Source organism: Theropithecus gelada, chromosome 11 (assembly GCF_003255815.1).
Source record: "Theropithecus gelada isolate Dixy chromosome 11, Tgel_1.0, whole genome shotgun sequence".
Taxonomy (NCBI): Eukaryota; Metazoa; Chordata; class Mammalia; order Primates; family Cercopithecidae; genus Theropithecus; species Theropithecus gelada.
In genome coordinates this window covers 34,632,450-34,653,877 of record NC_037679.1, presented here as the reverse complement: position 1 = coordinate 34,653,877, position 21,428 = coordinate 34,632,450, and the positions used below count along the sequence as shown (strand labels likewise).

At 38.4% G+C, this 21,428-nt stretch overlaps 2 protein-coding genes across 4 annotated transcripts in view; one reads left to right on the top strand and one right to left on the bottom strand.

Moving 5' to 3' along the window:
* KRR1 (KRR1, small subunit processome component homolog) overlaps nt 1-3,712 on the top strand; it is a 13,779-nt gene extending 10,067 nt beyond the window's left edge. For both annotated transcript variants that reach the window (XM_025401887.1, XM_025401886.1), the window contains one exon: nt 1,380-3,712. In XM_025401887.1, the coding sequence (XP_025257672.1) occupies nt 1,380-1,522 (143 nt within the window). In that variant the 3' untranslated portion in view covers nt 1,523-3,712. The remainder of the gene's footprint in view (nt 1-1,379) is intronic.
* GLIPR1 (GLI pathogenesis related 1) lies at nt 424-21,428 on the bottom strand. Of its 2 annotated transcripts, XM_025401890.1 has the most exons (7): nt 21,052-21,369; nt 20,012-20,257; nt 14,916-14,986; nt 12,180-12,292; nt 6,040-6,125; nt 2,658-2,684; nt 2,371-2,554 (listed from the first exon to the last, which is right to left on the bottom strand). In XM_025401890.1, the coding sequence occupies exons 1-7, from the start codon at nt 21,361-21,363 to the stop codon at nt 2,471-2,473; spliced, it is 939 nt and encodes a 312-aa protein (XP_025257675.1). In that variant the 5' UTR covers nt 21,364-21,369; the 3' UTR covers nt 2,371-2,470. The 2 variants fall into 2 exon arrangements, with proteins under 2 accessions (XP_025257674.1, XP_025257675.1); XM_025401889.1 differs by lacking the exon at nt 14,916-14,986 and having other exon boundaries at nt 424-2,554; nt 21,052-21,428.

Sequence of the window (21,428 nt, the reverse complement as noted above, 5' to 3'; positions counted from 1 at the left end):
TTAGGAAAGACTCTTTGTTGTGAAAGATACAAACCCAGGGCAGCCAGTACGTCTTCTGTAGAAATGCAAGCAAGACGATCCCTGAGCTCTGCTGTCATGCCTCTCAAAGAGGAATTATCAGAAGTTGTACTTTTTCTTCTCTTTATGTGATTTTGGCTTAGAGTTTGGCTTCTATATTGGTAACATGGATTTCTCATCACTTTGGACTAAAACTTTCCCACTTACCTAATATTTAAAAGACACTAAGAGAAAACATTCTCATAACATTTCTAGTCTCATTCTGATGCATCCTCTCCTCTTCTGCATTTTTCCCCCCTGTGGTAGCACTTGTCCTCTTCCTAAAGTAACCCTCCAAAGTGAACAGTGACACTGAGGGGAGAGGACCCCCTAGCAATATTGTACAGACTTGGTCAGAAACAGATATAATACATTATTTAACATATTGCTTGTTAATAGTTTTTAAAATACTATATTCTGTGGTAGATTATTGGTTATATAAAAGGTAAAAATGTCATAAGTATTTTAATTTCCAGTTTGTACAACCTGTCAGTTGAGTGCTTGGAAGGTACTCAATAGCTAGTTAACTTAATGTAGTTTCTCCACACGGTGGAGGCTTTAACGCTCTGTGCTTCTCAGGTTGCTGGGTAGTTTGTACATTATGATGTTTTATCTTACGATTCTTTTTACGATTCTTTTATGCTGTGATACTGTACTGTGAATAGTAAGAAAAAGTTGCATTCTTTTTCACTGCTTCCTTTCTCTATTTTGCTCCGACTTTTGGCATTGATTAGATAGTTGGGTCCTGTTAGGGGAACTTCCGAATACGCCCAAATTGTCTTTATTACCAGAATGTTGTTAAATACAGCAAACTCTTGTTAAATAGAATACTATTAGTCATTCATTGAATTAATATTTGGAAAACTTGAAGTTTTTGTTTTGGTATTAGAGGAAGTGGATTTTGACCTCTAGCTTATGGTTAGCTGATTAAACTTACTGAGAAGGGATACATGTAATTTTAAATTATTTTAATGTGCAAGATGGAAAATAATGAGGACTCAAAAGTTCCAAAATATGGAAAAGAATGTAGGTAAAATAATTTAGTCTGAAGTAGGATTTAAGGAAATAGTCTTAAGATAGTTGAATCCAGTAATTGGTTCAATCAATCATGCCATTTTTATGTATTAAAGTATTTTATGATTTATTAGTCTGAATAAATTTGACTCCTTTAGGCAGGTGTTTTTATATTTTATACTGTGATTTTTCATGATTTTTCAATTATAAGAGGACTCGGACTCTGAAGTTATTGCTTTAAAATATATTCTTTGTTTTACTTGGTAACATCTAAAGTGTTACATGTATTGTGCTTTTAAATTGTCTAGCTGCTACTGAAACTAAAATTGATGTGGCCAGCATCAAGGAAAAGGTTAAGAAAGCAAAGAATAAGAAACTGGGAGCTCTTACAGCTGAAGAAATTGCACTGAAGATGGAGGCAGATGAAAAGAAAAAGAAGAAGAAAAAGTAAAATATACCCCAAACTCCTTGACTAGAACTATCTCCTTTTGTAAAGGATTTTGAGATACCAGGCATTAGTTGCCTTATTTGTGAGAAATTTTCTGAGGGTTTTGTTTTGGTAGTGGTGGTTCATAGAAGAGTGTTCTTTATAAATTATTATATTTTTGTGTTTTTTGAAAATTTTGTACTAGAAAGTGATATATATGTCTTTGTATACATTACGACCATTGTGATTATCCATTAAATCCAGTGTCTAATGCCATTGGTTAGTCTTCAAATATAATGATGTCCCAGCATTTGATGCTCCCTTTAATGATAACAAACAAATATTTAGGTTTATCCCTTTTGAAAATTTGGTTTTACTTTTAACAGTCCATGAACAGAAAATTAAGGCCTCTAAAATCAGATCCCCTAGTTACTCCTCTGTTCTGAATCTGGGAAAGTGGTAAACCAGAAAGACATCAGGTTGTAAGAGAACAGGGAAAACCAGATATTTAGAGTCGAAGCAGCATGCAAAAAGTAATAATGGCTACTGGAGTTACTAAGAATCACCTTAAAAAGTGCTACTGTACCTTGCTCATTTTGCAGATTTAGAAGCTGAAACATGGGTTAAGTTACTTACTGAAAGTCCACCTGTGGCAACCTGCAAACAATGCTTATTTATAGCAAACAATGCTTATTTATAGAAAAGTGGGAAGTAAAGATGAGTTTATCTGATAGAGTTAGGAAGTTTCTTCTTTTGAGTAAGAGTATGGCTGCAATGTATTTTCTTTTCTGAAATGTTTTAAAATAGAAATACACCTAATTGTTATTCACTATTATTGGTTTAAAAAAAAAGCCATATTTGAATAAGGTTGATTTTTGGGTTTTTTCTTTCCTGGATTGTATTAGTCCAAAAGAACTAAATTAGGGTACTTGTGTTGTACCAAAATGGTAATTATAACAGACAGTATCATAATTACTGAATTAACAATGAGAAAGAGAGAAGTGTATCTGTTACGTGGATATATAGGCCAGCCTGGATACACAACAGAGTAGTAACCTGTGAAACAAACATAGAATATCCTCTTAGACATTGTTCATCATAATGCACTGACAGAATTCACATAGCTCTTAATGAAACAATTTAAGATTGGTGTACATACGTTTGACTTGGTCTCGCTGTTGGTTAACTGTAAAGTTAGGGAGAAGAAAGAAAAAAAATTAAAAGGGTACGTACAGGTGAGGGTTTTAAAAAGCTAAATCTTTAATTGTAACCATTAACTGGCTTTGGCTTTATTGCAGTGACTATCCAAGTTTATTCAAAATTTTTTGAACTGACTGAATTAACTTGGTATTTTTAAGTTGACTTTCTATATAAACTTTATAAACCTTTTATAGAAAGGAAACTATACCATTACTATAAATGGAAAATCACTTTACATATAACTAGCAGGTAATAAAATTTAAAAAATAAAAAATATTAGAAATAATGTGAGAAATTTATTAAACTATATTTGTAAAAATAAGTTTCTTCCTGAGAAGAGTGACACTGTTTATGATGAGTCCACAATAAAAAGACAGTGACCTCTCTTTCATCCAGTCTGTCACTAACTCATCATTACGATGTTTGGCTATCAAGTCATTAATTATACCCCTCCTTTCACTGAGCTTTATTCAAATTTTGACATTCAGAGCACTGGGAAGAAATAAATTCCACAACTGCCTTTAGCCTTCTGGATACTTTCTTTTATGAAATAGAAACCTTTTCCACAGCAGTTCTGCAGCAGTCGCTAATAGATGCTCGTGGTAGAACCCATCAATCATCTGGTCCTCTGGGCACTTGTGAGCATCCCTGGTTTTCATACCTGTGAGTGGGCTTTGTCTGTGGTGAATTACTGTAAAGATGCTACCCTCACTTTTCTTGGCAATTATGTCCATGAAATCAAGAGTGTGATGTTCCAGTTATTTTTTCTTATATATATATTTTAAATGTTCAATATTCAACTATTGAAACAAATGTACATCTGTGAACTAGCTAAAATCATCTTATGTACCACTAGTATGCCCAGCACATTTTTAAAACAGTCCTGATTTGGCCTCCAAGGGTATTTATTGAATTACCAGCAGTATCTAGGAGACCACAAAGGAATTTATGCTCCACTGCTAGCCATAATTTGTCTGAGATGGAATCTGTTAAATAAAAGCTTTTATCCTCTAACCTTTACTTTCATCAGACCTTATAAAAGGTCAAATGGTGATCCTTAAGTTTTTTAGTCACATCTTACTTATTCAGTATTAGTGCGAAGAGTAGAATACTTTCAAGTAAGCTTCAAGTTACATGAAAACAAATTACATAAATCTAACTTTGAGAATAGGAAATTAGTGACAAGATCAATCTGTAAGAGCACTTATCTGAAATAAATGAGTAACGAGTTTCACATCTTTTTTTTTTTTTTTTTTTTTGAGACGGAGTCTCGCTCTGTCGCCCAGGCTGGAGTGCAGTGGCCGGATCTCAGCTCACTGCAAGCTCCGCCTCCCGGGTTCCCACCATTCTCCTGCCTCAGCCGCAAGCTCCGCCTCCCGGGTTCCCACCATTCTCCTGCCTCAGCCTCTCGAGTAGCTGGGACCACAGGCGCCGCCACCACGCCCGGCTAGTTTTTTGTATTTTTCTTTTTTTTAGTAGAGACGGGGTTTCACCGTGTTAGGCAGGATGGTCTCGATCTCCTGACCTCATGATCCACCCGTCTCGGCCTCCCAAAGTGCTGGGATTACAGGCTTGAGCCACCGCGCCCGGCCGAGTTTCACATCTTATAAACACAAGTTAGCATGTGTTTTCTCAAGAGTCCAAAGGTTTTCATTATTGGACTACAGCTTTAATCTTCTAAATGTTATTCCCCAAGATTAAAGATCATCTCAAGTTAGATCACCAAAGATCAAAAGCTAAAACCAGAAGTGTTTTTGTCATTGTGGTGGTGGTAGTGTTACTAATTGCCTAGATTTTTAAAGGGAAACTTATTTTTTTCATTAGATTGTTTCATTGAAAAAATAGAAGCAGAAACTTGCCCAAAGTCACAGTGGTCAAACTGGAAATTGCACCGAAACTTGGCATACTGGTTCTAAAATCCAAAGTTTTAGCCCTTATGTGTAATGGTTAACTTGGAAGGAAGAAATATATATATGTTTTGAAGGGCTACAGCAATGTGAAAGGAAGAATTCAGTGAATATATGTTGATACCTTGATATTAGCTGCATTGTGGCTACATGTTAACTGAGTTTTCTTCACAAGAGTGATATGAGTGAAATAAAGAATGGACTGGGAGAAAAATAGCTCAGAAAACTTTGCAAAAGTACTATTGTGTGTAAAGATAAGTATTCAACATTAAATGGGAAGGAGGAGAACAAGCAGTTTAATAGGTAAAATTTTATAATTTTAGGCCTGGAAGGGACCTTAGAAAACATGTGAGCAATGGAACACTTTTTTCCAAACTAAATGTCATGCAGTGAAACTTGGCCCACTCTGTCCTTCCTCTATTCTAAGCACCCTAACTCTAGCCCGGCTGCTCTGAGTTCAGTTTGTTACAAATATGGACACAAAAGTACCACAGGATTTGCACAGCTTAATAGAAGTTTCCCCTTCACACCGTGGTAAAAATAAAAACATACTGGGATGGAAGGGCTTGTATCTAGAACAAGAACCAGAAATAAATTCTTGGCCAATTACTAATATTTCAAAACCACAAAGCAAAATTTTGCTTGGATGTTTAGTAAAACATCTTTGAAAATTTACCTGCATGCAGGTTCTACACTTCTTCATTAAATGCTGTCTGGCTAATAAAAAGTGCCATGTTGCAGCTTTATTTTCATTTTTTGGAGATAGACCCTCACTGTGTCACCCAGGCTGGAGTGCAGTGGCACGATCTCTGCTCGCTGCAGCCTTCACCTCCCGGGCTCAAGTGATTCTCCTGCCTCAGCCTCCTGAGTAGCTGGGATTACAGGGGCCCACCACCACACCCAGCTAGTTTTTGTATTTTTAGTAGAGGGGGGTTTTACCATGTTGGTCAGGCTGGGCATGGTGGCGTGGTAATCCCCACTACTTGGGAGGCTGAGGCAGGAGGATCGCCTGAACCCGTGAGATGGAGGTTGCAGTGAGCTGAGATTGCACAATTGCACTCCAGCCTGGGTGATAGAGCAAGACTCCGTCTCCAAAAAAAAAAAAAAAAAAAGAAAATTCTCTTTGTTTGGATGACCTGTTATACTTATTTCTGATCTCGCTGAAATTAACAAATCTTAGGAATCTTGGTCTACAGTTTCTGACAGTTTTTTTTTTTTTTGACCAATGAGAACTAAATAAAAAGAATGTGATTTTCACATTTAAATTTATCTTAAACGTATTCCTAGAACAGTAAGCCATTGGTTTAATTGCTACTTGATGCCAGTCTCCTTGAAGATAACCGTTAGGATAAAACATGGTTTCACTGTTAATTCTGTAGAAAGTTACATGTTACTGTTACATTATTCTATTGGTAGACTGTTCCTTTTACTCACCACAGAGATTGTCCAAACACTTGTCATTATTGGGGCAGGCACCGCAGGTGGCTCCTCTCTTATATGGCCAAGTTGGGTAATTGCCTCTGTAAAGTAGAAGAAGGATGTCCATTAGGAGTTTTTCAGTTTTTTTAAAATTGGAATTTACTATGAATCTTTAAATAAATCCAGAAGAATAGTAAAGTACAAAGGTTCAGAGTTGGTCATAGAAGTGAAGACAGGAAGGCAGAAATGGAAAGCTGCTAATATTTGCAGAGTTCATTCTATGTACCTATGTCTATGAACCTGTTTTAATCTGTACCCCATTTAATTGTGACAGCTCTGGGAGGAAGTTATTGTTTTACAGACGAGACAAAAGATGTAAGATGCCTTTAATCACAATTTATACATTTCAGAGTCAGAGGAAACCTAGATTTAACTCCAGGGCTGTGCTCCCTCTCTTTACCTACCCTCTGGCCTATATGATTACTGCCATTCAAAAAACTGTCCATCTTAGAAAAGCTATGGTGACCCACATTCAATCTTCTCAGTTGGTCAACCCTCCATAATTTTCACTGGATAGGAGCCATTTGGCTGGTGCCTTCCAAAAAAAAAAAAAATAAATAATGGTATGGGGGAATTTCTAAAGTGCAAATTGTTTTCACGTACAAGATGTGATATGAATAATAACTACTAATTAGTGAGCACTCACCACGTGTTTGTCTTTGTTCTAAACAACCTTGAATGAAATAATCTTCACAAAAACCCTATGAGGAAGTTACTGTTATCTATTTATCCCCATTATATAGCTAGAGGCTGAGTTACAGAGTGTAAATAATTGACCAAGGTCACAGACTAGAAAGGGAAATAATATCGAAGCATTTTATATCCCCATAAATATCCTCATAGTAGTAATGGTGAGAGGCTGCACGTTTATCTCAATGAACCTGCCAATGCACTAAATTTTTTTGGAACTCTGCTTTTGGAAAAAGTTCTAAACTTTTTTGTGTAATCGTACCCTTTGGCAGTCTGGTGAAGCCTATGGGCTCTTTCTCAACATAGTTTGTTGTTAAATGCATAAAATACATAGGATTATAAAGGAAACCAATTAAATTGAAGTAGTTATCAAAATATTTAAAACAAGATTTGTGATAAAGTAATATGTGCTTGTCTATTAAGATCTACCAGGGGGCTATCAGTTTCAAAGTAGTGATGAACATAAACTGTATTTTGAGATCTCTGCAGCAACTGAAATATGGTATGAAAATATGATATTCACAAAGATGATACTGCTAAGTCAAATCACATTGATTGCTAATATGACGGTGGAGTGTTGTCTTCATTCATAATGAAAGGAAATGTTATTTTTAATAGAGGTTAGTGAAAATAAAAATAAAACAATTTTTTTCTAATCGAAGTTTATGACCCTCCTCTCCCCAATACTCTACAATTACCTCCAAAGTTGAGAACTCTCACCTTAGACACACAACTTTATAACGACACCTCATTTCCAACCCCAAATATATGTTCTTATTTTGCTCCAAATTTTAAGTTGCTTCAGAAATTAAATTTGCCCTGTGCTTACTCTCCACCATGGAAAAAAGGTAATATAGTAGCAATTCTGATAGCAATTTCAAAAGATGTCCAGAATAGACATTAATCATTGGAATGTCTTTCATTGTTAATAAGCACAGTATTTATTAAGTGGTTTAAGCTCTAGAATGGTTTTAATAAAATCATTTATGATCCTTAGTTGTGCATTCCAAACTGTAAAGGAAAAGGTAAAAAATCCTACTTAAAAATAAGCTAAAAACCAAGACAGTTGGTGCGGTCTGTGGAAATGGTAGTATCCACCTCGGGAGAAACATGTTACTAGAAAGGCCTGGATTTGTCTAGATGGGAGTCATTAAGACTGTGGGACCTAAAGTATTCAGCACAATAAAGCAACAGGATATTTCAGTGTTTTCCCTGGCAGCCTGAGAGAGAAGAGGGTTGGGGTTCTGGGACCCAGGGGAAGACAGAAGACGGATCTTTAAAGAGGATAAATATGGGTAAGGGTCCCTAAGGCAGTGATGGCCTAATAAGCACACTGGTACTGTCGTCACTATCTTGTGGTCAAAGTTATGTCCTCTTCTGTGCTATAATCCTCTCCTCCACTAATCCACTCTGAGTAAAGAACCGTTATACACCATACCCTTGTTCATGGTGCCCAGGGGAAATGAAGAGGAGAGTGTTACAGGCAACCGGAAGATTAAGCATCCCAGCCCCCATTCTGATGTATCCTCGGAAATACTGAGGAGGATAGTGGACTTCCTAAGATTATGTGGAATTGGGGCCTACAACTTTTTCTTTGTATATAGGAAAATAATACCTCAGAGGGCGAAGGGAAATGAGGACATTCCTAACTGGTCTCTGTTTTACCTTTTATGCTCCTCTAATCTATTTTCCATCCAGACTGAGCTCCAAATTTAAAAGTCTCATCCCTCCCCTGCTTAATATACTTGAATGGCTTCTTATGTAAACTTTGCCGTGATCTAAAAGTTGCCGCTAGATTTGCACTGCCTTCCTCCCCCACGTTTCATCTGTTTAGCAGACCGAGGGCACCGGTTTCTGTGATTTAAGCTTGCCAAACTTTTCTTCACGGGAGTTTTGCTGTTCTTTTCTTCACTAGACAGCTGTTCCAGAAGTTCTTATGTCTGATTCCTTGTCATTCTTCATGCCTAAGCTTAAATATATCACAGGAAGCCCTTCCCTGATTATTTTATTTTATTTTATTTTATTTTATTTTTTTTTTGAGACGGAGTCTCGCTCTGTCGCCCAGGCTGGAGTGCAGTGGCCGGATCTCAGCTCACTGCAAGCTCCGCCTCCCGGGTTCACACCATTCTCCTGCCTCAGCCTCCCGAGTAGCTGGGACTACAGGCGCCTGCCACCTCGCCCGGCTAGTTTTTTGTATTTTTTTAGTAGAGACGGGGTTTCACCGTGTCAGCCAGGATGGTCTCGATCTCCTGACCTCGTGATCCGCCCGTCTCGGCCTCCCAAAGTGCTGGGATTACAGGCTTGAGCCACCGCGCCCGGCTCCCTGATTATTTTAAATAGGGGCCTTGCCTATTGAAAGTCTCTATTACAGTATTATTTATAATTGCCCCTAATTGCCCGTAAAATGATGCAGTTATTTTATTTGTATTTTTATTATCTGTTTGCCCCATAAATATTACTCTCGTAAAGGCAGAGACTGCCTTATTCTCCTTTGGAGCTCAGTAAACAAATATTTGTTGAATAAATGAATATTTGAAGTTAGTCTTTATGGAAGCATTATAACTTTGGTTATAAGTTTTACAATTTAATATTGTTTATAACTTTGAAGATAAGTGAGTGTAAACCAGGAAAATTTACATTTGTACTTTGACATAATAAAAATCATGAATACTTATAAAACATTCACCATTGCCAAGCATTATATATACCTGATATTTTACAAAGCCTTCTGTTGTCACTTTCACAGCTACTCTAAGTGGTAGGTGCTGTTATTCTGATCTACTGGAGATTAAAATGAGATTCAGAGTTAATTTGTTCAGGGTCACACAGTAAATTAACTGTATCTTAACCATTAAAAATGTCATATGAGGCCAGGTGTGGTGGCTCATGCATATAATCCCACCACTCTGGGAGGCTGAGGCAGGTGAATCACTTGAGCCCAGGAGTTGGAGACCAGCCTGGGCAATATGGCAAAACTGTGTCTCTACAAAAAATTAGCTGGGCATGGTGGCATGTACCTATAGTCTCAGGTACTAGCAAGGCTGAGTTGGGAGGCTTGCTTGAGCCTGGGAGGTTAAGGCTGCAGTGAACCATTAGCGAGCCACTGTACTACAGCCTGGGTGACAGAGCGAGAGACCCTGGTCTCAAAAAAAAAAAAAAAGTCATATGAAAAGTTACCACTAATTGAATTTGTCTACCTGGCATTGTCTAGTTTTTTCTGGGTTTTCTTTATTTTCCAACTCTGAGATATTCAGTCAAAGCTGTCATCTTCTGAATGACGCTTGGTTTGTCTCCTTCATACCTACAGCACTCAGTCAGAATATTGAGTATGTCTTCTGCACATTACTTCAGGGAAATGGCTTGCTTTCAGCCAATCTCCAGGAATCAAAAAAATTCAAAGGCAACAAATTGAAGATCATTTTATATATATTGCAAATGGTTAAAAAAACTTTAAAATATAAACAACTTTTATAAATAAGAAAAACTAGTAGAAAAATGGTCAGCCCACATGGTTCACAGTAAAAGGAATATAAATAGACAATTATGTGAAGAAATTTTTAATTACTAGTAATCACAGAGATGCAAAAGAAAACAAATGAAATGCCATTTCCATCAAATTAGAAAATACTAAAAAATTATAATACCTAGTACTGATGATGGAATACAAATTGATAGAATGGTGGAATGTAATTTGGCAATATGTACTTAAAAATGGTCACAGTCTTTACATGCTAGTATCTTAAGGAATTATAGGGAAATAGAAGTGACTGAAGATAAATGTACAAGGTTGTTCATATATTAAAAGAAAATATAGTGAACAATCTAAATTCTTCAACAGGATAAACTGTTGTGGTACCATCAAGAGCATGGACTCTGGAGCCAGACAGCCAGATCAGTGTCCATCAGTGATAGTCACTAACTGTAGGACTTTGGGCAGGTTGCTCATCACGTGTGTGCCTTGCTGTTCTCATTTGCCAAATGGGTAATAATAGGACCCATCTCATAAACTTTTAGTGAAGATGAATATATGTGAAGCACTGTAACAGTGCTGAGAGCATTGTAAGCATTATATAAACAATCTATCATTTTTATGATTAAAATCACTTAAAATTTTGATAAGGGGAAATTTTTCACAGCATAATTTTAAGTGAAAAATAGAAAATGTATATTTTCAGTATGATCAGTTTTCTAAATATGTGTATGACACAAGCACACATATGTAAGTTTAAAGAAAGCAGGAGGAAGGTGTTTTCCCTGTTTCCCAAAGTGGGAACTAAGTATCTGTTTTAAAAACAACTGTTAAGGATTGTAAACTAGTTCAACCATTCTGGAAAACAGTATGGCAATTCCTCAAGGATCTAGAACTAGAAGTACCATATGACCCAGCCATCCCTTACTGGGTATATACCCAAAGGATTATAAATCATGCTGCTATAAAGACACATGCACACGTATGTTCACTGCAGCACTATTCACAATAGCAAAGACTTGGAATCAACCCAAATGTCCATCAGTGACAGACTGGATTAAGAAAATGTGGCACATATACACCATGGAATACTATGCAGTCATAAAAAAGGATGAGTTTGTGTCCTTTGTAGGGACATGGATGCAGCTGGAAACCGTCATTCTCAGCAAACTATCGCAAGAACAGAAAACCAAATACCGCATGTTCTCACTCATAGGTGGGAACTGAACAATGAGATCACCTGGACTCGGGAAGGGGAACATCACACATCGGGGCCTATTATGGGGAGAGGGGAGTGGAGAGGGATTGCACTGGGAGTTATACCTGATGTAAATGACGAGTTGATGGGTGCAGCACACCAACATGGCACAAGTATACATATGTAACAAACCTGCACGTTATGCACATGTACCCTAGAACTTAAAGTATAATAATAAAATAAATAAATAATAAAAAATAAAAAAAAGTTAAAAATAAAAACAACTGTCAAAAGTAAATGACATAGGTTGAGGAATTTAATTGTTTTGAAAATTGTATAAAATTGCCAAGTTTTTAATAAACCAATAAATATAACATCAGTTCTTCCACTTTGTGGTATTTTATTACCATATGCAATTTATGTCCCTGACAAACATTTTAGTCTTACCACTCTTAAAAATATGTGCGTATGTATTTAGATAGTATATATAAAGGATGTACACACACACACACACACACACACTCTCACTCACTCTCTCTCTCTCTCTCTCTCTCTCCAGGAAAAATGTACCAGAATGTTAATGAAGTGTATCTCTGGGCAGCGGAATTAAGGGTTATGTTAATTTTTTCTTTATACTTTATTATCCAGATTTTCTATAATGAAGAGGAATACTGCTAAAATAATTTTTTTTTTTTTTGGGGGGGCGTCTACTATAAACCGATTGATTCAGGCACTTACCCTGGTCCGTAGTTGCATATAAAATGTGCTCCATTGGAAAGAGCATCAAAGCCAGAAACTCTAGAGCAAAATTGAACTGCGCAGCCAACTTTGTAACTATCCGCCCAAACAACCTGAAAGGAAATAGGGATTTTTAACAGAGAGAAACCATAAGATAAACACTGGGTATGACTAGGTCTTCATAAACATGGTGATGGTGAGGTATATCCACTCTAGTTAGAGTGCTTAAAACCCAGGAAGGTTTAGATGCTCAGAAATCAGCTGGATAGACCGGTAGTTACTATTATTCAGGGGAGGGAGTGTATGAAATAAACGATAAGATAATTTTTGACTGTACAATGAAGAAATAAAACAGCGTAATGCAATAGAGAGTGACTGCTGGTGAGGTGGTGCTGATTTAACTTGGTTGTTCAGGGAAGACATCTCCGAAGAGGATGCATTTGAACTGAGACTTGGATGATGAGGATGCAGCACTCAGGACACACATTCGGGAAACTTAAACAATGGAGGAGGAGCATTCCAAGCAGATGGAACACCAGGGAGAAAGGCCCTGAGATGGAATTTGCTTGGCATTATAGAATGGCACGAAGAAAGCAAGTGAAGCCAAGATCTGATGAGTTGGGGAGAGTTGTAAGCAGTGAGGTCAAAGGCAGAGAAACCGATCGCGGAGATTCTTGTGAGTGCTATGTTCTTTTTCGTGTTTTAGATCACTTTGGTGGTTATGAAGTGAACAGACTAAGAAGAGCAAGGGAAACAGGAAGGAGGTAATTTTGGAAGCTGTTTCAATGGTACAAGAATGAAAAGATAGTGACTCACACATGGGTGATGCCAGTGGAGTTCCCGAGAATGAATCAGGTTCATGGCTCAGCTTAGAGGTAAAGCTAAAAGGATTTGCTTTTGTTTTGAGTGTAGGGTAAAAGGGGAAGAGAGAAAGTTTTGGTTTGAGGCCTGAGAAACATTTACTGAGATGGAGAAAACTAGGGAAGGAGGAGGGTAGGTGGGAGCATGAGCAGGGGTTTTGTTCAGAACTTGCTGATTTTGAGATGCCTAATAGACATCAAGTGAAGATTGACTTGGTGGCTGCAGTCCAGAGGACAGGGTAAGGCTAGAGATGTAAATCTGGAAAACATGGGGCAAGATTAGATCACACAGGCAAATATAATAGATCAAGTAAATGAGAGTCTGGGATAATGAAAGCAAACACAAAACCAGCCTGCAAAACAGACTGAAAAGGAGGGGTCAGTGATGTAGGAGGGAAACCAAGAACAGAGAGACCTGTGCTGTTACCTGGGATCGAGTACTCAAAAGAGCTCCATGCTTGGTTTAGGTCAGTGCTGTCACATATTTTAGCACCTTTAGTGGTGCTTTCCCCTTGCTTTCTGAACAAAAGATTCCACATTTTCATTTTGCAATGGGCTCCATAAATTAAATTATAAAGCCCATCTTGACCAAGAGTGTTTGGTGTCACAAAAGCCTAAAGAAGAAAGTATTTAAAGGTGGATACAGCCAGCAATTAAATGCACTCCTTTTTACAGCAGTACCAAATTATATTTTAAACTATTTTATACTCAAGTTTTTGAGCAATTTTTTCGTAAGAACTGTGCTAAATACAGCAGACACAAAAATGAATGAGCTAGAACCAGTGCGTACATTCACAAAACTTAGAAAAAAAGCAGTCATGAAATTCATCAGGGGAGGGTTTGACCACTGTGAATAGGAAGTGAAAGATGCTAAGGGCATATATGGCACGGTGCCTGTCTCTGAAGAAATGAGGTGGAGCTAGAGCTGGGATGAGCTGGTCTGGAGTCCTCCAGCAGAGGGCAGCATCCTGCGTGAACCTAGGGTGGGGCTGACCCATTGACAAAACTGAAAGCAAAGCCAGCGTGGCTACAGAAAACGAAGACTTTACTTTAAAAATAAATGAAATTCGCTCCCTGTGTCAGGTGTTGGAATTAGAGCAACTCCATCTTGGTGGTGGTGGTGGTGTTTTTTTTGTTTTTTGTTTTTTTTTTGAGACGGAGTTTTGCTCTTGTTGCCCACGCTGGAGTGCGATGGTGCGATCTCGGCTCACCACAACCTCCGCCTCCCAGGTCCAAGCGATTCTCCTGCCTCAGGCTCCCAAGTAGCTGGGATTACAGGCATGTGCCACCATGCCTGGCTAATTTTGCTTTTTTAGCAGAGATGGGGTTTCACCATGTTGGTCAGGCTGGTCTCAAACTCCTGACCTCAGGTGATCTGCCCGTCTCGGCCTCCCAAAATGCTGGGATTACAGGCGTGAGCCACCACGCCCGGCCCTAACAACTCTGTCTTGAATAGGGGCTGGGTAAAATGAGGCTGAGACCTACAGGGCTGCGTTCCCAGATGGTTAGGCATTCTAAGTCACAGGGGAGATAGGAAGTCAGCACAAGATACAGATCAAAGACCTTGCTGATAAAACAGGTTGCAGTAAGGAAGCCAGCTAAAACCTACCGAAACCAAGAGGGCGATGAGAGACCTCTGGTGTCCTCGCTGCTACACTCCCACCATGACAGTTTACAAATGCGTGGCAACATCGGGAAGTTACCCTGTGGTCTAAAAAGGGAGGGCATGAATAATCTGCCCCTTGTTTAGCATAGGATCAAGAAATAACCATAAAAATGGGCAACCAGCAGCCCTCAGGGCTGCTCTGTCTATAGAGTAGCCATTCTTTTATTCCTTTACTTTTTTAATAAACTTGCCTTTACTTTACGGACTCACTCTGAATTTTCTGGCCTGAGATTCAAGAACCCTCTCTTGCGGTTTGGATCCCGACCCCTTTCCCCTAAGGCCTGGAGGGAGAGTAGGAAGTAGGGCAAGAGGGGAGCTGAGGTTGGAGTCCCAACTTCTCCAAGATTTAAAGGTGTGGCAGAGGTAGGGACATGACTAGGGACATAGTGGGCAGAGTGTGGGCTGCCTTCTCCTTGGTTTGGCAACTGGAGAGGGTACCCTCCTTTGGCAAGGTAAAGTGTACTTCCCTACTCCATGATCTAAAAGGGGTGTTCCCTAGAAACATTTCTTTATCCCCAGGAACCCCCTGCAGGAAACTCCAGCCTGAACAGGCAATGAATCAGCTTAAGGCCTCTGTCTCACTGAGAAAGCCCAGCTTTATGAGGACTGTTAATCCTCAGGTTTGATCCTTAAACTTCTACTTTCTAATCAGTTTTGTTTTATTTTTCAAATTTCTTAATTTTATTCATATATCTCAAAGTGATTTTACCTAGGGTGCTTTGTTTAAAATGATCTTGGGCCCCTCTGAGACCTACTGAATGCCAGTCACTGGAGTTGCTTTTGGAGTCTGCATTTTAACAAGTTCCTGAGGTGATTCCTATGCATGCTGTGTTCAGTGTTGTCTTTATTCCTTTACTATCACCTTGGCTCATTTTATATTTTTATCCTTTGGTCTTTGAGCACTTTCTTTAGTAGCATTGTTATATCAGAAGTATTCTTAATCGTTGGATCCCTTCCCCATTTAAATACTTTTTCCTCAGAAGTGTGCGAATGTTAGTTACCACTCATTTTGTGTGTTTTAGTTGGCCTCTTTTTTTAAAGTGAGGTTTATTAGGGTATAATAAACATACAATAACATTTATGATTTTTAGGTGTACATTTCTATGAATTTTGACTAAAGAATACAGTTGTGTAGCCACTACCATATGCAAGACATAGAATATTTTTATTGCCCCAGAAAGTTCCCTTGAGCCCCTTTGTGGTCAACCCCCACTCCCAGACCCCAGCAATCATTAATCTGTTTCTGTAGTTTTGCCTTTTCCAGAATGTTATACGAATGGAATCAGTCTAAATACAGCTTTTTGAATCTGGCTTCTTTCACTTAGTATAAGCATTTGCTGTATTCATTTGTAGTCACTGCTTTTTATTGCTGAGTAATACTTATTACATGGATGTAGCACAGTCTATCTATCTATCTTTCCAAGTTGGTCTCTTTTTAAAAGCTTCATGGGCACTCTGGTTTTTGGTTAAACTTGTGGGCTTTGGAGCCACAAGGCTTGAGTTCATATTCAAGCTTTGCCACTTACAGTGTGACCTTGGTCTTAGGTTCCTTATCTATTAAATGAGGATAATAACAATACCAACTCCATAGGCCTATTTTGAAGTTTTTAATGAGCTTCTGGAACATAGCAAGCACTCAGCAAATGTTTTTGTGTCATTCCCTTACCACTAAGTTTCTTATGCTTAAAAATTCTTAACACTTTAATTTTTTTTTTTTTAATCAGGCAGGTTTCTGTTGTATGTTTTCTTACTATAGTAAGCAAAAAAAACCGTAATTATAAGAGCTACTCATTTTTGAGAACTTAGGTGTACCATTAAGCATTTTACATGTGGCATCATGTTTAATCCTTATAACAACTCAATAAATGTTATTGCTCTTACTTTTGTAGGTAAAAGATTGGAACCTAATTCTGCCTGGCCATGAAATAATGTGAGGACAGTCTATGCCCTCAGCAAGATGCTTTTAGAGTGGTTTCTCTTTTAGCAAGCTCTTCAGAACCAGGAACCACTCTTTAAACCTTTCTTACAAAAGCACTACACCTGGGGAACCCAGAGGGGAGGAAGATGTCTCCCTTATAGGCCCACAATCCCTTTCCAGCATCTGTCCCTTTCAGTTCTTGATATGAGCTCTTCTGGTTCATTATCAGGAGTATGGTAACACTGTAACATATATGAAACCTACTACAGAAATTATGAAACATGTCACATTTCCATGGTTCTATGAGAGTATAAAAATAGATATCAAGAGGGTAGGAGGAGGCAAGAAGAGAAAAACTAAAATAAGATCAGTAGTGCCATCTAGTGGGAAATCCTGGCACTATCAAACCCAAGCAATCTGCTACCCTGCCCAGATACTTAAACTATTTCTAAACTTTTTAAAGTTGAACTGTCAGCAACAGAATGTCGAATTTGAATCATCTTCCATTTTATACACCAACATTTTTCCTCAATGTCAGTCTATCTCCAGGGAAGATAAAGCTGAAGTGTTGAATGAACACATCAAGAAATATCATACATTTTGTGAGGAGATAATGGGTCTGAATCTATGTTCTTTATTCTGTACAACCTCCCATCATCAGCCAAAATCTGCAAATAGCTTGATTTTTGAAGAGAAGATAAGGATAAGTAGGAGGTTGTAATATCCACGTAAAGTAACTGTCCAGCATGAATTTAACACAGCAATTGAGTAGTTTTGAGTCCCCCAGGAAGATTTCTTGCCATGATGAAAACAGATAGTCTTTCACCTAACTATTGGATCCTTCTTCCATTATAATTGCTGGAAAACCAGTTCATGTAAGGGATCTACCCTTTGTTCAATGCCTACTAAATACTAGTATTTTATTAGATAACTTGCACATATTTTATTATTTAAGCCTTCCAACTTATCTAATATCTGAACCTCAACTCTTCCTCTTACTAGCTAAATGACATCAGGGGAGCAACTTATTAACCTCTCTAAGTCTGTTTATTCACCTGTGGGTAATACCATTAACATCTCCTTAATAGATTTGTGGTAATAATTGAATGAGGTCTTCAACGTAGAGAGCTAAACACTATGCCCATTTAAAAAGCAGTTGCTGCTGCTCTATCTTCCCAGTCCAGGGGGTTCTTGGACATTCTCCCCATGGTAAGTGTCCCTCTTCTGAAGTGGGGGTAGAATGTAGTGGTCTCTTAAAGAGGATCACTTATGTTAGGATCACTGAGCTTGGGTTTTAATATCTGTAAGTATGGGACTGGGTTTTAGAAAATGAATCTTCTCATGACCAAAGTATTAGCCCTCCTTTTTTCCCTTAGATGTAAGGGGAAATTTCACAAGTAAGCTCAGTTAATTTTGGGAGGGTCATCTGTGAAATCTCGGGCATTTATGACATAAACTCAAGTTTTCTCTTCTTTCGATTTCCTGGAATGGTGAACACGGAGTGTCTTAACTTGTGTATTGAGCGTGGTTTAGGAGTCTGTTGTCAATTTCACAGTCTTTTGACCTCTATGTATTTGGCATGCTGAGCTTCTTGCCATTGATCTAAAGTACCAGGCCCATTCATACACATATGTATACTTTCCACACCTTGCTGAGAATTCTCTTCCCTTTCCTTTTCATCTGAAAAACTCCCACTCAGTTTTCAAGTACCAATTCACATGTCTCCTGCTGTGTGAAGCTTTACACTTCCTTTTGGCTGGATAAGTTGCTGTCCTCCTTGCTCACATGGCACTTTGTCAGCTTCTCTAGATTGTACTAGCCAAACACTGTCATAATCCATTTACACATCAGTCTCTCCCAAAAGGTCAATTCCTGAGGGTCAGGGACCATTTCCAGCTGTATTTGTCCTCCTTCCCTGGCTCATTCCCTATTTCTCCTGACTTCCACTTCTCCAAGATTGTACCCCAATAAAATGTTAGCTCATAAACTATTGTCTCAGGGTCTGTTTTCCAAGAATCTGGACTAAGACATATCACTAGTGCCTGTTATAGGATAGAAGCTTAAACACTGACTAATAAATAAATGAAAGTAGGCACCCTCAAACTGACAATTATTTCTGAGTATTTAAATACCGCAATGCATAACAGTACCAAGTACCACTTGTAGGCAATCTAGATTTAGCTTTCTTCTCCCTTAGGTCTTGTAATCCAAGGAAACTTATTTCCTGGTTAAATTTGTTTGTAAACGTAAACCAAAATTGGTTTATGAGAGAAATTTAGGAGAAATTCATTTTACTCTTATAATACTAAATGTTTGTAACTGCACCAAACTTGGTTCATCTGTAACAGCACGAATGAGATCACAGGCTTTGTAGGGCTGAGCTGGAGCGAGAGAGTTTTTCTAACAGCATGTTGCTCCTTAAAACCACCTAATATTTCAACGTAACTGCCTTGATAGAAACGTTTTTGCCTTCATACCTCATTTCAACTGATTTTTGGTGCCCGAAAACAGTCAATTATAGGTTAAGTACCGTAAGTTATTGGTTTGACAAGGATGGCCAGGAAGTGACAGTAAATAAACAAAATGTGGCCAGGAGAGGAAGGCAGTGTCTGAAGATGATTACGACAGATGCTCCCCAGGGAGTTGTTTCCATCATGCTGCAAATGTGAAGTAGGGTTAGGGAGCCAGAAGCAGCTCGAGTAAAAATTTAAAAAAGAAAAAAACAGAAAAACCCCTCAATGGGTGGCTCTGAATGTGGCTATTGGAACTAATAATGTGGATTCTGGGGGCAGAATACCCTCAGAATGGTTCATATAAGTTTACACGTTGGCCTCTCTGTTGGCCTGGGACTGAGTTTTTCTCCCTCCTTGTGTAGCACCATGTGTGGTGCATAGTGCATGGCACACAGTAGCTTTTCAGTCGATGTTTGAGAGAATGAGAGGTTGTGGAAGCATCAGTTCTTATTGATGTTTCGTCTGAGAGGCTTGTTTCTTCCAATTTTATAGTCCCAAAACAACTGCCTCAAATTTCACTTAAAACTTATGCCAGCTGGAACCTGAATATCCTTTCACTCATAAGGTTCTTTGATTTCTCACAAATGGAATAAAGTCCTATGGGAGAATCGCTGTTACAGGAATTGTTCAAAGCCCGTCCAGGTGGGTGGGCCTCATATATTACCTATTATGTGTTTACTTCCCACAACTAAACTTTTCAAGCACTATTTTCTCTGTTATTGGAGTCTGTTCTATTTATTATTTTTAAAGTAAGTCTGTAACTCTCTTATATTTACAGGTATACTAGCATACTATATATTTTCTTAACCTCATAGTACAGTTTTCTCCTCACACTTGAAAAGACAGTTTCAAGAAAATATAGGGCAGATACTTACCTGAGTGTAGTGGCCACAGACTTTTTTGCATATCCGATTCTTGAAGTCGTAGTCCTGGATTTCATCATACCAGTTTGTGATGGCGGAAGACACAGAAAAGAGGGACACAGAGCCAGTCCAGATGTTTTCTCCCAGTGAAGTGAAGTTTGGGTGTAGCTTGTAGGGTGGCTTCAGCCGTGTATTATGTGAAAACTGGCAATTTTTGGCCCATGCTTTTGCAATTTGGGCTAGTGCTGGGTCCCAAGTCTGCAAAAATAAACATTAAACAATAGGGGGGTCAAATTTTAAATAATAGGGGGCTCATCTACAATGTAACCGGGGTGAGTACAGTGGGAATTTTAATGGAAAACAAGGTGAGATAAGGAGAGAAAATACCACTGCATATGAGTCCTCTATAAATATGGTCTTCAAGCACTGAGTAGGGTTGGTAGGAAACGTGATGATTTAGTTTCATGGAATTTAGAATCTAGGTGAGGAAAACTGACATTTCACTGAAGGCTAATTATAGGCAAAATAGTGTGTGCCGTGTTTCACAACATTATTCCATAACCACAATAGCCCATATCCTAAGAAGTTCAGAAAGGTTAAAAACCAGCTTAAAGCCACAGATCTGAAATTTAATCCCAAGCCTTACTGAACCAAAATCCCATCCTTTCCCCAGATGCCATTCTGCCTTCCTGAGCAACTCAGTACTTTGTCAGCAACAAAAAAAGTAAATTTAGAGGCAAAAAAACAAAAACAAAAAAAATCACAAAAATTAACATGGAAGAAAATAACAAAAAGAGAAGTAAAATCCACTGAAAATCAGAAAACAGGAAATGTTCAAAAAGAGAAGTAAAATGGGCTGTGGCACTTGCTTACGACACAGTTGAGCAGACAGAGCTAAACTGGATGTGTTTTGATCACAGATTGTGAATTTACTGCATACATTAATCACACTGAAAAAAAAATTCAGGATTACGAAGGCATTAACACCAAAGTCAATACACATTAGCTGTTTCTGACTGAACTGACGCCACAATTAATGATATTTTCCTTACCATGTATAGCATATCACTGGCTGTTGGTTTCACCTCTGATCGGAACTTGTTATGGATTCGAACGCAGTCTTTGATGAAATCTTCATTTTCAATATCTGGCAAAATATTTGCTGTGTGTGAATAACTGGAGACAAAAGAAACCATCCAGGCTATTGTAGCAAGTGTGACACGCATGCTTTGTCTGGCATGGAGCCTTGGGAGGCTGCAGTGCAGTGCCGCAGCAGTTTCTGAGAGTGATTGCCTCCCTGAGTGCTCAGCCCGCAGCTTTGCAAAGCTAGCCGACTTCAGCTTTGAGAAAACAGAACAGAGCATGAGTTCATCACTAGTTTTAAGAAACGGGTTTCTCCATATATGGTGTGCAGCTCACTTTGTGTTCT

What these genes read in the sequence shown, in the direction of transcription:
- GLIPR1 (XM_025401889.1), bottom strand. Translation starts at nt 21,363, where the DNA reads ATGCTCTGTTCTGTTTTCTCAAAGCTGAAGTCGGCTAGCTTTGCAAAG. An exon ending in TCTGTGGCCACTACACTCAG is followed by an intron (nt 12,293 to 20,011) that starts GTAAGTATCTGC and finishes ATTTCCTTTCAG; the next exon opens with GTTGTTTGGGCGGATAGTTA. An exon ending in GTGTTTGGACAATCTCTGTG is followed by an intron (nt 2,685 to 6,039) that starts GTGAGTAAAAGG and finishes CTAACTTTACAG; the next exon opens with TTAACCAACAGCGAGACCAA.